The 18,560-nt window shown below is 41.0% G+C and overlaps 1 protein-coding gene across 14 annotated transcripts in view; it reads left to right on the forward strand.

The window, feature by feature from the left end:
* The window catches only part of UNC79 (unc-79 homolog, NALCN channel complex subunit), a 150,642-nt gene that overhangs the window by 117,570 nt on the left and 14,512 nt on the right, over nucleotides 1-18,560 (forward strand). For all 14 annotated transcript variants that reach the window (XM_043549113.1, XM_043549109.1, XM_043549112.1 and 11 more), the window contains 3 exons: nucleotides 9,208-9,285; nucleotides 12,425-12,514; nucleotides 18,167-18,342. In XM_043549113.1, the coding sequence (XP_043405048.1) occupies nucleotides 9,208-9,285; nucleotides 12,425-12,514; nucleotides 18,167-18,342 (344 nt within the window). The remainder of the gene's footprint in view (nucleotides 1-9,207; nucleotides 9,286-12,424; nucleotides 12,515-18,166; nucleotides 18,343-18,560) is intronic.

The raw sequence follows: 18,560 nt of genomic DNA on the forward strand, positions 1-18,560 counted from the left end.
AGTGCTCAGACCTCAATTCAGCAAAGCACCGAAGTAGTGATTCAGCCCTTCACCATTCCAAATAAAAGCTAAGTATGTGACGTTAAGCATGTGCTTGTCCGAATCAGGGCCTTCAAAACTAAGGATGACATCTGAAAACATGGATGCCTAAATTTGGATGCCTAAATTCATATTTATGCACCTAAATAAATGGCCTGATTGTTAAAGGTGTTGATGACCCACAGCACTTTTGCTAATGCGCTAGCCTGCACATCCCATCTCAAAGGAGTCTCAGTCTGCATGGTTCATATCATAGCCCCACAGCTAGCCAGGTGATAGACTGTGATTAGCAAGGCACGCTAATGGACAAAGATTCAATTTGTTACTGCTTAGAGGAGCCTCAAAGTTGTCTCCACAGCATGTCCGTCCAGGCCATTAAGGATCCTCCCCTAGTTGAAAGAAGAAAAGGAGTACTTGTGGCACCTTAGAGACTAAGGTGCCACAAGTACTCCTTTTCTTTTTGCGAATACAGACTAACACGGCTGCTACTCTGTCCCCCAGTTGAAAGCATTCTTCTAACTTCGTAGTGTAGACCAAGCCTAGGAAACATTTCTCCTCCTCCTTGCTATTCTGCTGGCTCAAGACAGGATTTAGGCTGGGATTTTCTAAGGGAGTTAGGCACTCAAATATTTTGGAAGCCCATTGGGGTTGGGTGCCTAACTCCCAGAGACTCCTTTGAAAACCCCAACTTTAATCAAAGAACTCTTCATCTATCCTAGCTACCTATGTGACTAAATTAGAGATGAGCCTGCGTTGTGAAATGCAAACCTGGATCCAGACTTCTTTCAGGTTCAAGGGCATGAGAAAGATCCAGTGTCCTAGTTTGGATCCCACTTTAACGGCAGATGAATTTTAAGGACTCCTGTGGAACCAAACTGAAAAAACACGCCATCCAGCACAGACCCCCTCCTGAAGACCAGCAGTTTTGAACACAACCAGCTGGCAGTAGCTGTCCTCTGCTGTACAATGAGCTGGCCAATGTTTGCATTAAATAGCTTTAAAATGATGGAGTCAGCATTAAAATGACACAAATGGCCAAAAGCAGGATGTTGTGCTCTGTAGATGCCCTCCTTGGGTCATTCACAATGTCCCGCTCATCACAGTGTCTTCCCCCTTTTATCTGGTCAGTGCCGCACAGCGCATATATTACCTCTCCTGAGTCTCACTGGTACATTAGTTGTAGAAACTAAGCAGTTGCTTATTGACAGAACAGTAAAACCGACAGCTTAAATTACAGAGCCATTGGAAAAACTCTGAAAACAACTATTATAACATCAGTATTGAAAAAACCGATTTTTTTGTGTGTGTGAGGAAAAGTGATTTTATTCACTTTAACTGAAAATCAGAAATGTGTTTTTAAGCAGGGACTTCAGGTAGTGTCATCCAAAAACCCAAAGAAATTAAAAAGGAGGAGACTGGATGGCTCAGAGAATTGTTAGAGTTCTTCAAAACACTGGTCCAATCCAGCCCGGGGTGGTAGTGAACAAAGTTACAAAGTAACAAAGTTACCTGATGGCTGTGCAGTGCTTAGGGTCTGCTTTTGTGAGGCTCCCCTGCAGCTGTCCTGCTGTAAGATCTCCCGGGTAGCCGCTCTGTGCTGATGAGAGAGAGCTCTCCCATCGGCATAATTAAACCATGCCCAGTGAGCAGCGGTAGCTGTGTCTTCAGGAGACGCTCCCCCGCCGATATGGCACTGTCCACACTGGCACTTCTGTCGGTGAAACTTCTGTTGGTCAGGAGGGTGTTTTTTCATACTCCTGACTGACAAAAGTTTTACCGATTAAAGTGCTAGTGTAGACATAGCCTGACTGCCACTGTATCACAGGCTAAGCAGTTCCAGCTTTTCCACATTGCTGTATCTATTCACTTCAGTCCTGGGGCTACCTCGACCTGTGACAAGATACTTTCATCTCCAAAGCCGATTCAAGCTTGAGTTCCTCTGTTGAGACTGCCAGAAAGGGTGCCAATTAATGATAGTTTTGGTGGTTTAATGATTTAATGACTTGTCCGCTAGGAACTGGTCAACCTATCTTGTGTAAGGTGTAACCACCTATCCAAGTGCCTGATCCAGGTAGAGTCTGAGTGCTTTCTAAGGGCTGGGAATAGGACCCAGAGCTACTGACTCAATCCCATGCTCCAGCTGCTAAACAAAACTCCCTCTCATCTACTTGTAAATATAGAGCTACAGTTGCTGCTAACCCAGTACTTTCCCCATACACTAAATTCACAGAAACACCCTTGAAAGTAATCAGCTAGTAACATCGCATATATTAATAATTATTTTAGATTTATTTCAATATCCTTGAAATGAGGAGATGTCTCATTTCCCCACTTTACCACAGAGAAGCCTGTAGAAAATTCTTATCAATTGTATCATGTTAATCAAACCTGTGGCAGAGGTAGCATGAAATGAACACAAGGACAGTTTTTATTTGTATAAAGGTTCCTGCAACCCGCCCCCCCCACCTGTTAATGTGTATATACACCTCTCTGCGTGTGATGCATAGAGTACATTGGGATTCACTCCAGATGATGAAGATAATGTGGGGGCTAGGAACACTTTATTTTAATGATAGATCAAGCGTGGGTTGAATAACAAAGGAATTACTGGAATGTATATTCGACACCCACATTAATTCCAGATTACTCACTGCCATCAGCGTTACTGATGACATACATACTAAATGTGATGAGAATAATTTTTTCACACTTTACTAGGAGGGTGATAACACTTTGGGCCAAATTATGCCTGGCTGGGTCACAGGTGTTCTGAGTAGGTTGGAAGAGGTACGGGGAGTCTCTTCTTCCGAACAGCCCCTGCAAGGGACAGCTATAATGTGTTTGCTTGTGCTTTCTGGGAGTATGCTAAATAAACACCATTTTAAAAAGCAAATATGCACTGCACCATGCTGGTTTAATTGACAAGTAGAGCTTAGTTTGAATGATTCCCTACAGCACTTTGTAAAGGGTGTTCTGCCTAGTTCTGCTGTCCAGCTGCTGTGTGCTACATAGGGATAGACACCACCAACCCGCACTACAAAACTCCCTTTGGCTTGTGCAGCTCTGCCAGCTCCCCTTGCACTCAGGGCAGGGCTGACATTCACCCCTAGTGTGGGGCACTTTTAACTCCTCTGTCACATGGTGTCATCCACTGAAGCACCACCTTGTGGCCAGGGGTACCTCTGCAACACCCTGCTCCTGCTTTCCCCTTCAGGGCTCCTTAAACAATACATAGTCTTGCTCAATCGCAGCACTTCTTGGGGTCTGATTTTTTTTATTAAATTAACAAAGTTCCCAGAACATTCGAAAATGTTCCCCTCCTCCCTGACGTACTGTCCCTTCCTTGGGGACCATTGCAGGAGACTCTGTTTCCCTGCAAAAAGAAAAGGAGGACTTGTGGCACCTTAGAGACTAACAAATTTATTTGAGCATAAGCTTTCATGAGCTACAGCTCACTTCATCGGATGTATACAGTGGAAAATATAGTGGGGAGATTTTATATATACAGAGAACATGAAACAATGGGTGTTACCATACACACTGTAACAAGAGTGATCAGGAAAGGTGAGCTATTGCCAGCAGGAGAGTGGTGGGGGGAACCTTTTGTAGTGATCAAAGTGGGCCATTTCCAGCAGTTGACAAGAACAGTAGGGGGAAAATAAACAAGGGGAAATAGTTTTACTTTGTGTAATGACACATCCACTCCCAGTCTTTATTCAAGCCTAAGTTAGTTGTATCCAGTTTGCAAATTAATTCCAATTCAGCAGTCTCTCGTTGGAGTCTGTTTTTGAAGTTTTTTTTGTTGAAGAATTGCCACTTTTAGATCTGTAATCAAGTGACCAAAGAGATTGAAGTGTTCTCTGACTGGTTTTTGAATGTTATAATTCTTGACATCTGATTTGTGTCCATTTAGTCTTTTACGTAGAGACTGTCCAGTTTGGCCAATGTACATGGCAGAGGGGCATTGCTGGCACATGATGGCATATATCCCATTGGTAGATGCGCAGGCGAACGAGCCTCTGATAGTGTGGCTGATGTGATTAGGCCCTATGGTGGTGTCCCCTGAATAGATATGTGGACACAGTTGGCAATGGGCTTTGTTGTAAGGATAGATTCCTGGGTTAGTGCTTTTGTTGTGCGGTGTGCGGTTGCTGGTGAGTATTTGCTTCAGGTTGGGGGGCTGTCTGTAAGCAACGACTGGCCTGTTTCCAAAGATCTGTGAGAGTGATGGGTCATCCTTCAGGATAGGCTGTAGATCCTTGATGATGAGTTGGAGAGGTTTTAGTTGGGGGCTGAAGGTGATGGCTAGTGGTGTTCTGTTATTTTCTTTGTTGGGCCTGTTCTGTAGTAGGTAACTTCTGGGTACTCTTCTGGCTCTGTCAATCTGTTTCTTCACTTCAGCAGGTGGGTATTGTAGTTGTAAGAATGCTTGATAGAGACTTTGTAGGTATTTGTCTCTGTCTGAGGGGTTGGAGCAAATGCGGTTGTATCGTAGAGCTTGGCTGTAGACAATGGATCGTGTGGTGTGGCTGGATGAAAACTGGAGGCATGTAGGTAAGTATAACGGTCAGTAGGTTTCCGGTATAGGGTGGTGTTTATGTGACCATCGCTTATTAGCACCGTAGTGTCCAGGAAGTGGATCTCTTGTGTGAACTGGTCCAGGCTGAGGTTGATGGTGGGATGGAAATTGTTGAAATCATGGTGGAATTCCTGAAGGGCTTCTTTTCCATGGGTCCAGATGATGAAGATGTCATCAATGTAGCGCAATTAGAGTAGGGGCATTAGGGGATGGGAGCTGAGGAAGCGTTCTAAGGCAGCCATAAAAATGTTGGCATACTGTGGGGCCATGCAGGTACCCATAGCAGTGCCGCTGATTTGAAGGTATACATTGTCCCCAAATGTGAAATAGTTAGGGGTGAGGACAAAGTCACAAAGTTCAGCCACCAGGTTTGCCATGACATAATCGGGGATACTGTTCCTGGTGGCTTGTAGTCCATCTTTGTGTGGAATGTTGGTGCAGACGGCTTCTATATCCATAGTGGCTAGGATGGTGTTTTCAGGAAGATCACCGATGGATTGTAGTTTCATGAGGAAGTCAGTGGTGTCTCGAAGATAGCTGGGAGTGCTGGTAGCATAGGGCCTGAGGAGGGAGTCCACATAGCCAGACAATCCTGCTGTCAGGGTGTCAATGCGTGAGATGATGGGATGTCCAGGATTTCCAGGTTTATGGATCTTGGGTAGCAGATAGAATACCCCTGGTCGGGATTCTAGGGGTGTGTCTGTGCGGATTTGTTCTTCCATCCCACCATCAACCTCAGCCTGGACCAGTTCACACAAGAGATCCACTTCCTGGACACTACGGTGCTAATAAGCGATGGTCACACAAACACCACCCTATACCGGAAACCTACTGACCGTTATACTTACCTACATGCCTCCAGCTTTCATCCAGCCACACCACACGATCCATTGTCTACAGCCAAGCTCTACGATACAACCGCATTTGCTCCAACTCCTCAGACAGAAACAAACACCTACAAGATCTCTATCAAGCGTTCTTACAACTACAATACCCTTCTCAGGAGTCACTCAACACCACTATGGATTGGACCCTAGTTTCTTCAGGAGCTATTCTGCATTATGTTAAGCAGAGATTTGTTTATCTGAAAAGTCCAATAATTCAGAGAACAAATCTGTACTGCTGTAATTCTCAACTGTCATTCTTAGAAAAGTTGAAGGTTTGACTTTGGCCTAGAATTTAGTCATTAACTGAATGTGAAACATGCTTGTCTACTGTAGCGTATTATTACTTTCATTTTGTTACTGGTGTAACCGAAGAGTTTGGCAGGTAGTTATGGTCATATCAACATTTCACAAATGATTGTTTGCAGACTCAGAAACTGCTAGTTTAGACTCTTATAATGTAGTTTCCCAAATTCTCTGGGTTCCTCAGTATTATATTCTCTTCCTTCTGTTTTTTTGTTTTACATGTTGATCAACATTTATATCCAAATATTTAAATTAATTAGTGAAACTTTCCATTAGGGTTAATTGTATTCTGAAAATTGATATTCACAAGCTCAGTATAAGCATCTATTTAAGCACGGTTTTTAAATGTTGATGATTTATTTATTTATTGCAAGGTTTCTTGGGGTTTTTTTTGCCCAGCATCCAAATTTTGTTCAACACAGGATAACACTGAAATCTTGCCAGGAGCCAATGGCCATGCCTGCTTTGCCGTCCCCACACCATATCTTCATTATGGAGGTGTAGCCATGCAGATTGTATAGGAACTGCTTCTTCTACTAACATTTTAAATCCCAAGAGCTTGATTCTGTCCTCCTTGCACCAGTGTAAACCTGCATTACCTCTGTGGAAGTCAGTGCAATTAAAACAGTGTAAGAAAGCTCAGAATCAGGCCCGATGTTTCATTTCTTTTTAACTTACATGTTTTATTATTTCCCCTTTTTAACGACAAACCCCATGAGGTGGCACCCATTTTGAGCCAGACCTTCAACTGCTGTATATCCGTGTAGCTCTTTTGACTTCAATGTAGCCATGCTGATTTACATCAGTTGAGGATCTAGTCCTCAGAATTTAATCATAATGCATAACTGACTGAAATGATCAAAGATGAAGGTCACATTTTAAGATATTTCTCGCAAATATTTTTTTAGAACTCTGAGCATGAACAGGTGGATATTTACCCACCCAAATTCAGGAGACATGTCCATTTATTCATTACCCAACCACTTTATCTCAATTAGCAGACAATGTTAGGAAGAGGTCCAACATATATTTCCCATCCTTTTGCAATGTGACTTTCCCATCCTTTTTGCAATGTGATCCTGTGTATGACTAAAAAGAAAAGGAGTACTTGTGGCACCTTAGAGACTAACCAGTTTATTTGAGCATGAGCTTTCGTGAGCTACAGCTCACTTCATCGGATGCATGGGTACTAAATCTATTGCCAGTGACAACTTGATGCGTCATAGTATTTGTAGGGAGTTAATATGAATGTCAGTGAGTTGAACTGGAAATACGAAATTTTAGTTGGGCATTAGTTTAGTTTATCCAGCCTTCTTCCCTGCAGTTCAGCTCTGGAAGGATCCTTGCAGCTGCAGGCCAGATGGTAACCAAAATTATAAGCTAAAGCTAAGCTAATTGCTCATTACAAACTTTATGGATTTTGTTAGCCATTGTTCGTGTTTATATTAATCTTTGTTGCATAACCCACCCCACTGAATATTTTGCATTTAGTAGGTTAACAGGAAGCTAATAAGGCTTTTTCGTTTTAAGGGAAAATAATATTTAAAATCAACAATGTTTCACTTTAGCAGATGTTCTCAGTTGACTTGAAATTACTGAATATTTACACAATATTTCACCTGTAGCAATGCAGATAACCTACCATAATGTGTTAGAAATGCCAGGCCAGATTCTCTAGTGAGTTATGTCCCCTTTGTGCCACTCGTGTGGTGCAAAAGGACCATAATACAGCCACAAATGTTCAACAAACAATTCCTCTGGCATAGGAGAACTTCCTACTGGCATATCTTCTCAGAGTAGGGGATGTGCCAAGGGTGTGTTGGGGGACATGTCAAGAGTATTCCTATCCTCCACTGGTATAGGGTCCATTAAGTTTCCTCCACCTGTGGCATAATTTAGAGCAGCCTAACAGCTATTTTAAATATCACTGTGGCTGGTGCGTACCATAATTGCTCCCAGAGGCCTTCTTTGTCCTTCCGTATGCCAAATAGAGCTCTGGCACAGAACAGATTCTGACCAACCCTCACTGTAATGGTATGGGTCACATCATGATCTCTCTTCAGTATAAATTGGAACCATTGGCTTTACTCTGGTGTGAAACTAGTGTAAATGAGATCAGAATCACGCCATGTATATGGGGAGACCCTGTGTGAATGTTACCCTACACATCGTTTTCTCTTCATGGCATTTATCCCCAAAGAACAGACTGACGTCAAAGATCTAAGTTTAACGTATGAGTGTTTCCAAGTCTTGGTATATAATACGAATATTCTAATTAAAATACATTACAAAAGATATAGGTCATATAGGACTAGAAATGCAACTTCAGGCACTGCAGGGGACATCTGGGGCCAAGATTGAGGACAGTCAGTGGTGACAATGGTGCCAGACTTGTGTGTCAAACAGTTAATAGATATATTATGTAGTTTGAAGCTGCCCAAATTAGTGAAACCACAACATACACTGAGGGAAATCCAGGTTGACACCTCGGCTTGGGAACCTTGCTTCTGTGTCTGCTCTTTGGGGGATGACATACTGCATATCTATGGACAGAAACTACAAGAGTTGCTCAAGTACAAGGACAATGTTAGGATAGTAAACTCTCTGGGGCAGGGATCTCATCATCTTGTCTGCAAAATGTCTAGCACAGTGTTGGAGATATATAAAGAATAAATAACAATATTAAAAGGCCTGGTGTATGAATATTGTGGACATCAGTGGTTTTGGGGGCAGGGGAATGAAGAGTAAATAGAAGTCTAAAAACAGAATCAAGAAAAACAAGGAAAAATTAATCATGATAATGTTCAATGACAGCTGCTCTAGATAAACAAGAATTTATTGGATTTGATTCAGGCATTAGTGGGTGAAATTCTATGGCCTGTGTTCTGCAAGAGGTCAGACTTGATGATCATAATGGTCCATTCTGAATTTAAAATCCATTAATATAATTCATCCTTAGTGTAACTCAGTGATAGAGTTCTGCAATAGAGATTCATGAAAGTTGAATATTGCTGATTGATCCATTCTCCTTTACTTCTGATATCCATCACAATAAGAAGAGTCCATTGAGGTTTTTTGGAGAAATGCAAAAGTTTCCTACTGATTACAAATATATTTAGGTTTGATTGAAAATTTCCTATATTATCTTATAATTTTCTTCAAACCATTACTGCACAAATCAGCATATATATGTCAATTCATATACTTTAAAGTCAGTTTTTCTATCTGATGAATTAACTTGTTTATAACAGACAAACTAGCTTGTTTATAATGTGTCCAAAAGCAAGTTACCACAAAAGTAAGCAAAAAGAGATCTGAGCTGAGTTTAATAAAATCATAAATTACTTTTTAATGTCTTCAGGCTCGTACGAATATAATTCATCTTTAATTTCTTATTAGTTTGTTTGTGCAGATGCTGGAACAAAACTAGCTGAGTCAACAATCTTGCACAAACAGATGATTGCATCTATGCCTGGAGTAAGTACTGAACCACACTCCATCTCTTTGTTACAGCTTTTCGTAAAAATATGTCTCACTCAGTTCTGATGTTCAGATTGTTCATGGAAATGTCCTTTCTCTTACTTTTGTTTCTCTTCTGGCTTACCAAGGCATTGAAGATAGAAGCTTGGATGTTTCATTTTTATAGAATGTTGAGAAAAATTTAAAGTAACACAACTTGATCCTGCAGCCTCTACTTTATATGAGTAGTCCTTACTCACATGACAAGTCCCATTGACTTCAGTGGGGCTTCTCACTCAAGTAGGAGTTAGCTTGCTAGTCTCCAGAAAACTGAATTGGGGAGCAGACCAACTGAATGCCCCAAAAGATGTCATAAGGCAGGGAGATTTCAGACTATTGCCCCCACTTTCCCAAAAGAAAGACACAGGTAAAGAAGGAAGTTAAATAATCCTGTAAGGTATTCATATTTATCATGCTGGGTGTAGCACAAATACCAGTAGATAGATAGGGTCTGGGGCCTGTCCTTAGTCATCCCAAATCTGCTGCAGGATTTGCAGACTGCTTTTCTATGTGCAAGTCTCACCAGCACTATAGATGACCGAACAGGTCTTTTCTATATCTAACTTTTGTGATTCTATGACTTTTAACTCCAAGCCACAATGATAATTAATACCTCTCCTAACACAACCTTTTAATTTTATTTTGATCAAAATAGCCAGATTGGTCTCGATATAACAAGACCTGGAATAAATTGATCACTGTAGAAGAACTAACAGAAGAGAAAGTTGTTCTGCTGTTTGAATGCAACATATTCCTGCCGAAAGAAACGGAATAAACCATAGGAGAGAAATCTCTTGCAATAGAGGTTTATTATTCAGGAGGTTTGCGCACAATATCTTTTATAATTCCATCACTCAGTTTAAAAGAACCAGTGTGGAATCCTTAGTCCACATAAACTGGATGGAGGGGACACTGACAGGGCTGCCAGTGACCTTATTTTACTGTTTGTTATCCTGTCAAGAGAACTGACAGGCATAGCATTTGGACAGGCAGAAAGTGTTATAGTTCAGCACCATGTAGATTTATATTAACATAGAAAAATGAGAAATACTTGGGTCAGCTGCTTAAATATAGAATTTGAGCCGATTCTCAAATTTCAGCAACTAAAACTCAGTTATGGCTGAATAATTTTATGAACAAAAACAACACTGGCTGTTGTTCATGCTCAGTAAAGGGTGATCAGTTCATAGAATCACAGAAGATCAGGGTTGGAAGAGACCTCAGGAGGTCATCTAGCCCAACCCCCTGCTCAAAGCAGGACCAACCCCAACTAAATCATGTTTAGGATGTACACCATTTACTAGAGGGGTCAAAGAGGAATATTCTTTCCCAACATACAGTATTGCATTAGAGGGCAGGTGCATTATAACTTTTTTCTTCTTTTAAAGCTATAGATATTGGCCACTCTGGGAAGCAAGATATGAAATTTGATAAAACAATGGTGTCATGTAATGCAGTAAGTGTACTGGACCCAGAATAATCCTGAATTTATAGAAGTTTGATTTTCAGAGGTGCTGAGCAGCCAGAGCTCCCACAGACTTCAGCTGAAATTGTGGGTGTTCACCACTCCTGAAAATCAACCCCTCAGATTCAGAGGATTCTGCCTTTGGATGAAGGTGACTACTCCACCAGTTGTATGCACCTTCTCACAAAGCTTTTGTGACGAGCTCTCTGGCATGACCTATGTTTAGCTTGGTAATTTAATTCACTGCATTGCTCGGCATGTGCCTTGCAGATCTTTTACTAACTGAGGGCTAGACTGGCAGCTGGCAGTGTGCCCTGAGTAAGGGGCCACGCACAACTGCACTTCCCAGGAACAGAGCACAGACTAAATTGTGACTTTATTGCATCACAGTTTGGTCCCTGCTCCCCTTTTGCTCCATGGGGGAGGTAATGCAAGCTAGCCCCTTTCCTGGCACAGATTACTTCTCCCTGTATGCTGGCACAGCTGCTTACCCACCTGTGACTGAAATGCAGATAGCTCATGCAAGAGCATAGGGACATGTTTTATACCCCCTAATTCCCCTGTGCTGCTGGTGTGTAGGCTGGCTCATGATTGAGCCCAATGTGCCATCTGTCCTCTTCATTTAAATAGGAGTTGAAGGAAAGAAACTGTCTTTATTGTGTCTATTTCCCTAAGGCTATTTGTAATTATGGAGGGGGGTTTGTTTCAGTTTCTTAAAAAAAAGTCTTACACCGTTTCGCTTTGTCCAGTTTGGACTCCCAGAATTTTGCACGTTCCCAAAGTGTTGTGAAGACAGTATTTTTGTTGCTACTCTGAAAACACTTACCTTTTTTTAAACCCTACATGTTTTGAAGTGAAAATTATTGTGATCTAAATTTAGCATGTTTTACAATTTTTTTTTAGTTAATTTGAAATGGCAGCAAAGTGCTGATCTTTTGAGTACTTTGTCAATGAAAATATTCCACTAACCTCTGCTAGCAAAAATTGTGGTGCACACAGTCGTCTCTGTTAACAAGTGAAAAGCATGAGCTCAGTGATTAAAAAGCAGTTTTTCTGGTGCCATCTTCACTGGGAACTTGTGAGCAAGGAAGAATGACTGTGTTCTTTACATAAGCTTCCTGAACTGGACTCGTTCTTATGAACACAGAGGATCCGTGCCTGTGGTTCTAGTTCAATTTCTTAGGGCTCAGCCCACCAATTTGCCTCAGAGGAGAGCTCAGCTGCTTGAAAAGTTGTGGGACTGGGCGCCTTATCCAGAGCCCATTGAAGCTGATGGAAAGACTCCCATTGACATCAGTGAACTTTGATTCAGGCCCCATGAAAAGTTCAAGGAGGACACTGTACTAATATTCTTGAAAAGGTCTTCACTTAACCTTTCATTACAGTCACTGATGAGAAATTCTGTGATGGATGAAGTAGGTACTGAGATTGTCTGCTTTATGTATATGCTTCTGGATAATGGGGAAAACTTCACTGCAAAAAGACTCCCAAGGAATATTTCAGTTTAAACGGTACACCACCAGAAGCAGTCAAGAAACAGATGTTTTTCAGTGAACATGAGCTAAATCCAGAAACCTGAATATGTCAAAAACCAGATGATTAAATTCAGTTTTTTTGTGTTTTTTTTTTTAGTGTGGAACAGCAGCAATGGAGTGCATGAGGCAGTACGTTAATGATGTGCTGGATTTTATTGCCGATATGCATACCTTAACCAAATTAAAGGTGAGTACGGTACGGGGATATGTTGACCCAAATTGTATTTGCTAATTATGACTTTCATCCTTTCTGTAAATAGCATAGTTGGAGGGACCTATATGAAAATGACCAACAGAGAGATTTCCATTTTAAAGCTAGTGTTCTCATAGGTTAGTCACTTCCTCAGGGAAAAACAAGAAAGTAGCTTATGGAAAGGTTTCAGAGTAACAGCCGTGTTAGTTTGTATTCGCAAAAAGAAAAGGAGTACTTGTGGCACCTTAGAGACTAACCAATTTATTTGAGCATAAGCTTTCATGAGCTACAGCTCACTTCATCAGATGCATACTGTGGAAAGTGTAGAAGATCTTTTTATACACACAAAGCATGAAAAAATACCTCCCCCCACCCCACTCTCCTGCTGGTAATAGCTTATCTGAAGTGATCACTCTCCTTACAATGTGTATGATAATCAAGTTGGGCCATTTCCAGCACAAATCCAGGTTTTCTCAACCCCCCCGCCCCCACACACAAACTCACTCTCCTGCTGGTAATAGCGTATCTAAAGTGACCACTCTCCTTACAATGTGCATGATAATCAAGGTGGGCCATTTCCAGCACAAATCCAGGGTTTAACAAGAGCGTCTGAGGAGGAGTAACCTATTTCCCCTTGTTTTTTCCTAACCGCCCCCCCCTCCTCAGACGCTCTTGTTAAACCCTGGATTTGTGCTGGAAATGGCCCAACTTGATTATCATACACATTGTAAGGAGAGTGATCACTTTAGATAAGCTATTACCAGCAGGAGAGTGGGGCTGGGGGAGGTATTTTTTCATGCTTTGTGTGTATAAAAAGATCTTCTACACTTTCCACAGTATGCATCCGATGAAGTGAGCTGTAGCTCACGAAAGCTTATGCTCAAATAAATTGGTTAGTCTCGAGGGGTCACAAGTACTCCTTTTCTTCTTATGGAAAGGGCTGAAGTTAGGGCTGGATTTGAATATGCAAAGCACACAAATAAAAACACAGGTTTCATTTTTTTGAAATGTGGATGCTGATAAAATAATATCATACGAAGATTGCTTTGGAAGGGACAGTCAGGTTAAACAATCATATACAGAAAAATAAATTTCTGTATCCATGTTACTAATTCTGCTTTAATGGACCAATCCTGCATCCCTTATACACACACGCAGACATTACTTGTCTTTGTTAGGGGTGTATGATTTAACCATGTGCTACTAAAATTGTAATAATTCTAAAATTCCAGTTTTCTTTTCCTCATGTGTGATGATGCATTTCATTCAGTTTGTACAATGGAAATAGACTAGTAAGTTTCTCTTTGGTTTCTAGTCAGTGTTATTTTCTGATTCTTATAAATTAGCCTGATGCTGCAATGTTTGGATAGCAAACATGCCAGAGAAATGTTTACATTAAAATACAATATTTTAATTTTAAAAAATCCCATATAAATATTTATATTATTATTAAGTTTTGTAAAATAAATAGCTACTACTAATAATTTATTTTTATTTATACAACTTAAATTGTAACATTGTCCCTCTAAATAAGTCTCTGAGTATAGTTTGGAGCTGAAAATACATGCACAGTGATTGAAATTCACCTCTGAGCAGAGGGGAAGCACAGGTATATCAATAGCACTGCTTAAATATCTCCTACATCCTCAAAAATGGTGTTAAGGGGGATTTAAATGGTCTGTTGATCTAGTGCTGCTTCCTTGCACAGGAGTGGATTTCATCCAGTTAGCACATAAAGTAAAGCAGGAGGGGATGTAAGCAGGTCTTGCTACTTGTAACCCATACAAAGCTTGACAAAGCAAAGCAAGACAAATTGATGGTTTGGGAGTATGGAACAGAGGTCATTCCGAAGTACAGAAGAGAGTCCAAAAGCTGTAAAAGATGCAGCCAATGCTAAAATCTGGCAAAAGGCCGTTAGTGTTTGAACAATAGGAACTCAGTGATCCAAGGGGAAGTTCATCAGCAGAATCAGAGGTCACTCCATCACTGAACACAGTCAAATCAAGCAGTTGCCAAATTGTGTTTGTGTGATCTAAAGCTCAGTTAACAGATATAGTACAGCTAGTGTTGCCTAATTTGAACTAGCAAGAAAACATATTCCCGTCATTCACACATTGCACCCTGGGCTCTGACATACATATAGTTCTAGGGAGGCTCCCCTACTAATCTCCCACATTCACTTCTAGCCTGTGCCTAAAGAGCTGTTGATTTGCCCCAATGCATTTTGCAGCACAGGTCAGTCTGTAAGGGACACGGAATGGACAAAGTCTGCTGCTTCCCATATATGCCAAGGTTTGGAATGTGTCAGTCTTTTTCTGAAAAGTAGTGACCGTGCACTAGATCGCCTCATGCTACCAGTTCATCTTTTATCTTCACACGAACGTGTTCTTGCAGGGAGAGAGTGTCAGCCACACAAATGAGGAGGAATCCTGGGTAAAACCTTAAAAAAATGCTTCTGTTGAGACCCACAAGAAATTTTTTAAAGAGAGAAATATCTCTGCTTCCAGTTCCTGCCCTTTTGAATGTCTGCCTTGAGCCCTATTCAGCTTTTAGAAATGCTCCAGTAGGGGAAGCTGCTTTTTTCCTCTTTTGCACTGGAGTAGTGATCCACTCTAAAGCGTGAACTAATTAATCATTTTCAATTGAACTGAATTCCCATCCCACTCTAATTTTTCTCTGTTAAAAAATTATTCGCACATTCTAAATTACTTTCCAAATATACTAAAAAATGAATCAGTGGTGAAACTAAGAGAGACTTATCCTGTACACTTATCCCACAGAAAACATGAATTTGATTGAAACCATAAATGGAAACCGTATCTTTGTAAATATATTCAGATGACCTCTCTCTGTGAAATATTCCTAAAAAGAGCTCGCTCTCTTGCATACATTTTTTTAATTCCTCCTTCTTCCCTTTTCTTTTCCCATTTTACTAAATTGTTGCTATCTCTTTAAGGCTCCAATCTTGCAAAAGCTCATGCGAATGGATCACTCCAGGGCTGGAGCAGCCATGGGGGAAAAAAACTAGTGAGTGCTTAGCACCCACAGGCAGCCAGCTCCTCCCTCCCAGTGCCTCCTGCCTGCTTCGATCAGCTGTTCTGCAGCGTGCTGGAGGTGCTGGGGGGGGGAGGGGAGAGGAGTGGGGATGGGGTGCACTGGGGGAGGGGGCGGAACTGGGCAGGAAGAGATGGAGCAGGGATGGGGGCTTGGGAGAAGGGGTGGGGTGGGTGTGCGGGCAGGGCCTGGGGCCAAGCGGGGGCAGGAAGAGACAGGGTAGGGGTGGGGATTTGGAGGAAGGGGTCAAGTGGGGGTGAGGCCTGGGGCGGAGCAGGAGGTTGAGCACCCCTGGTGCCTGGAGGAAACTGGTGCTTGTGGTTGTGTTGGTCCCAGGATATTAGAGAGACAGGGTGGGTGAGGTAAAAGGTCCAATAAAACATTACTTCACCCAACTTGTATCTCTAATATCCTGGGACCAATACAGCTACAACAACATTGCAAACAACAATGGAAGATATCAAATTTTTCCATCTGAAATGGAAACTCCACCACATGAAGAAAAAGGAAGAAAAACTGAACAGCGACATCTACTTTCTGAGCAAATGCAAGAAACAAAACATCATTCCCAGAGGTGTCACCATCTATAGCCCTCTGACCACCACATGCAACAGAAGTTGGTCCAGTAAAAGATATTACCACCTCATCCACCTTGACTTGCTTCAATTACACAGCTGCATAAGTCTTTGCAGAATCTAAAAGTTCTTCATGTTTATTGTTAGTCCTTGTATAGCAAGCGATGGACCTGAACTAAGCCCCCTTGTCTGGTCTTCATATATCTGTCTTTCATGGGGCAAAATTAAACCAGGGAGCAAACTCCTAAACTTTGTGATTTGGGGGTTGAAATCTGGATCAGAATCAAAGCGTTTCCAAATTTTAGGTTGCTTGGATTCAGCCCATATGAGATATGGGTCAGACTGCTTGAAGGAATACAGTAGAAAGCCAGCTAATATGACCATTATTTTAATTAATGGTTTATTGAGGTTCTGGTTCAGTTTGGAAAATGTAAAGGCAAGTATATATTTAGTCTGGAAAGTTTGTAGGTGGAAAAGCTGTAGCCTCTTCCTTTTTGGATTTACCTTTTTAAGGGATGCAGACAGAAACACATTGTATGTCTCCTATATAACTGGGCAAATACTGGAAAAAACCAAACCAAAAAACCTGCAAATGTTCAGTCAGCATTTTAAACAAGTCCACATCATCCATGTTCATACCCATTCATACTCATTTTACATGAATGTTCATATTGACTGGGTTTCACTAACGCAAATGTCCCTGGAAAGTGGATTTTAAGTTTGTCCACATTGTACATTTGTTTTCTGCAAGTATTCCCTCTGTTGGTCAGAGTCACACTATCCAATCTAGGTGATGGGAACAATATCATGTGACTTATATGACCAATCACAACCTAGGAGCACAACTTGATTTGGGATTTCAAATTGTGAATAACAAGGCTTTGAATTTGAAAGGGGGAAATTGTTCATCAGCTAATGAATAAATCTAAGGAAAGCACTGTTTGCAGACATTCAATGAACAAAAAAAGAGGTGAAGTTTGCTGAATAAATATTTAGTTAAAAGTTGTTAGTTTAGCTCTAATAAAGTGTTTTTCTGTGGAAGAGACCTTAATTGTGTATTTCTTTCTCAGGCCTGTATTAGTAATTAGTGCATTATATTAGACTTGCACATGATAACGTCTCAGCATAGCCATATTCTCATTTATTTTCTGTGTTCGGTTATTTATGGTCTTTGTTTTCTCTTGGAATAAAATGTAAATTTCTAGAAAGTCAGGCAAGCTGAATTTATAAATTTCACTATCTGGACATAAGCAAAAGATCTGTCTGTCTGTGCTGGAAGATTTTGCACTCCTGAAACAGGAGTTCAGTTAAATGATTTTCATTTGTTGAACTAAAATTACTGGGGCCAGATCCTCCACTGATGAAAATCAGCATAGGTCTATTGATTTTTGTGTCATTATAGCAATTTATTCCAGCTGATAATATGGCCTCTATTGTGCAAAGGACATTTTGTCCCTTTAAGCAAACATACACCAGTTGGCACTGCCATCATCTGCAATAGCAATAGACAATTCAGAGTTAGCACATTTGGGAATATGGAGGAATCTCAAGAAGCACCAATTAAGCATTACAGCTCACAACAGTGTTTTATAAAATACGTTCTCAGGGATAAGCATATGCCACTCAGTTGATACAACATTGCCCTTAGATTTTCAGGGCCTAAATGTCCTCACAAAAAATGAGCCATGCAAAATGGTCTCTCATCCACTGAAGAGGCAAAATATTGTATTTTAAAAGGCAAATGGCTATTTGCCTGGGTAAAGCTGGTAATTTCTTGTGCAAATTATATTACCTTGTGAAAAGATTGAGTCCTTTGATGTGCAATTAAATAAATAGAGTATGCAAAAGCTAGTTTGCATACATAGTTACAGGGTTTGCTGATAGAAAGGATGCATGCACATGTTGCCTCTTTCTTTGTATGGGTGATTGAAGGTGAACAGACAATATGTGAGAATTTGCATAAAGTGGATTTAGTGCAATACTCTACTGGATAGAAAATCAGATCTTTACTTTGCAGAGTCACATGAAGACGTGTTCCCAGCCACTGCATGAAGACACCTTTGGTGGACATCTCAAAGTTGGTTTAGCTCAGATTGCAGCTATGGAAATTACACGAGGAAATCACAGAGATAATAAAGCTGTGATTCGTTACTTGCCATGGCTGTACCATCCTCCTTCTGCAATGCAACAGGGGTAAGAGCACTTTTGTCCCCAAAAGAAGAGCAATGAGGCAGAAATTCCCACAATAATTCTGGGGTTCTTGCCAGATTAAAGGGAATGCAGTTAGTGATGACAGTGGGTGTGATTTGATGATGGATGTTGAAACAAAGACAATTCAATGTTAAATGTTTCAACAACCCCAACTTTATCACTCAGTAGTGTTGCGTCATGGTCCCAAATGGATCCATGAT

The sequence above is a fragment of the Chelonia mydas genome, chromosome 6, assembly GCF_015237465.2.
Source record: "Chelonia mydas isolate rCheMyd1 chromosome 6, rCheMyd1.pri.v2, whole genome shotgun sequence".
NCBI classification, from domain to species: Eukaryota; Metazoa; Chordata; order Testudines; family Cheloniidae; genus Chelonia; species Chelonia mydas.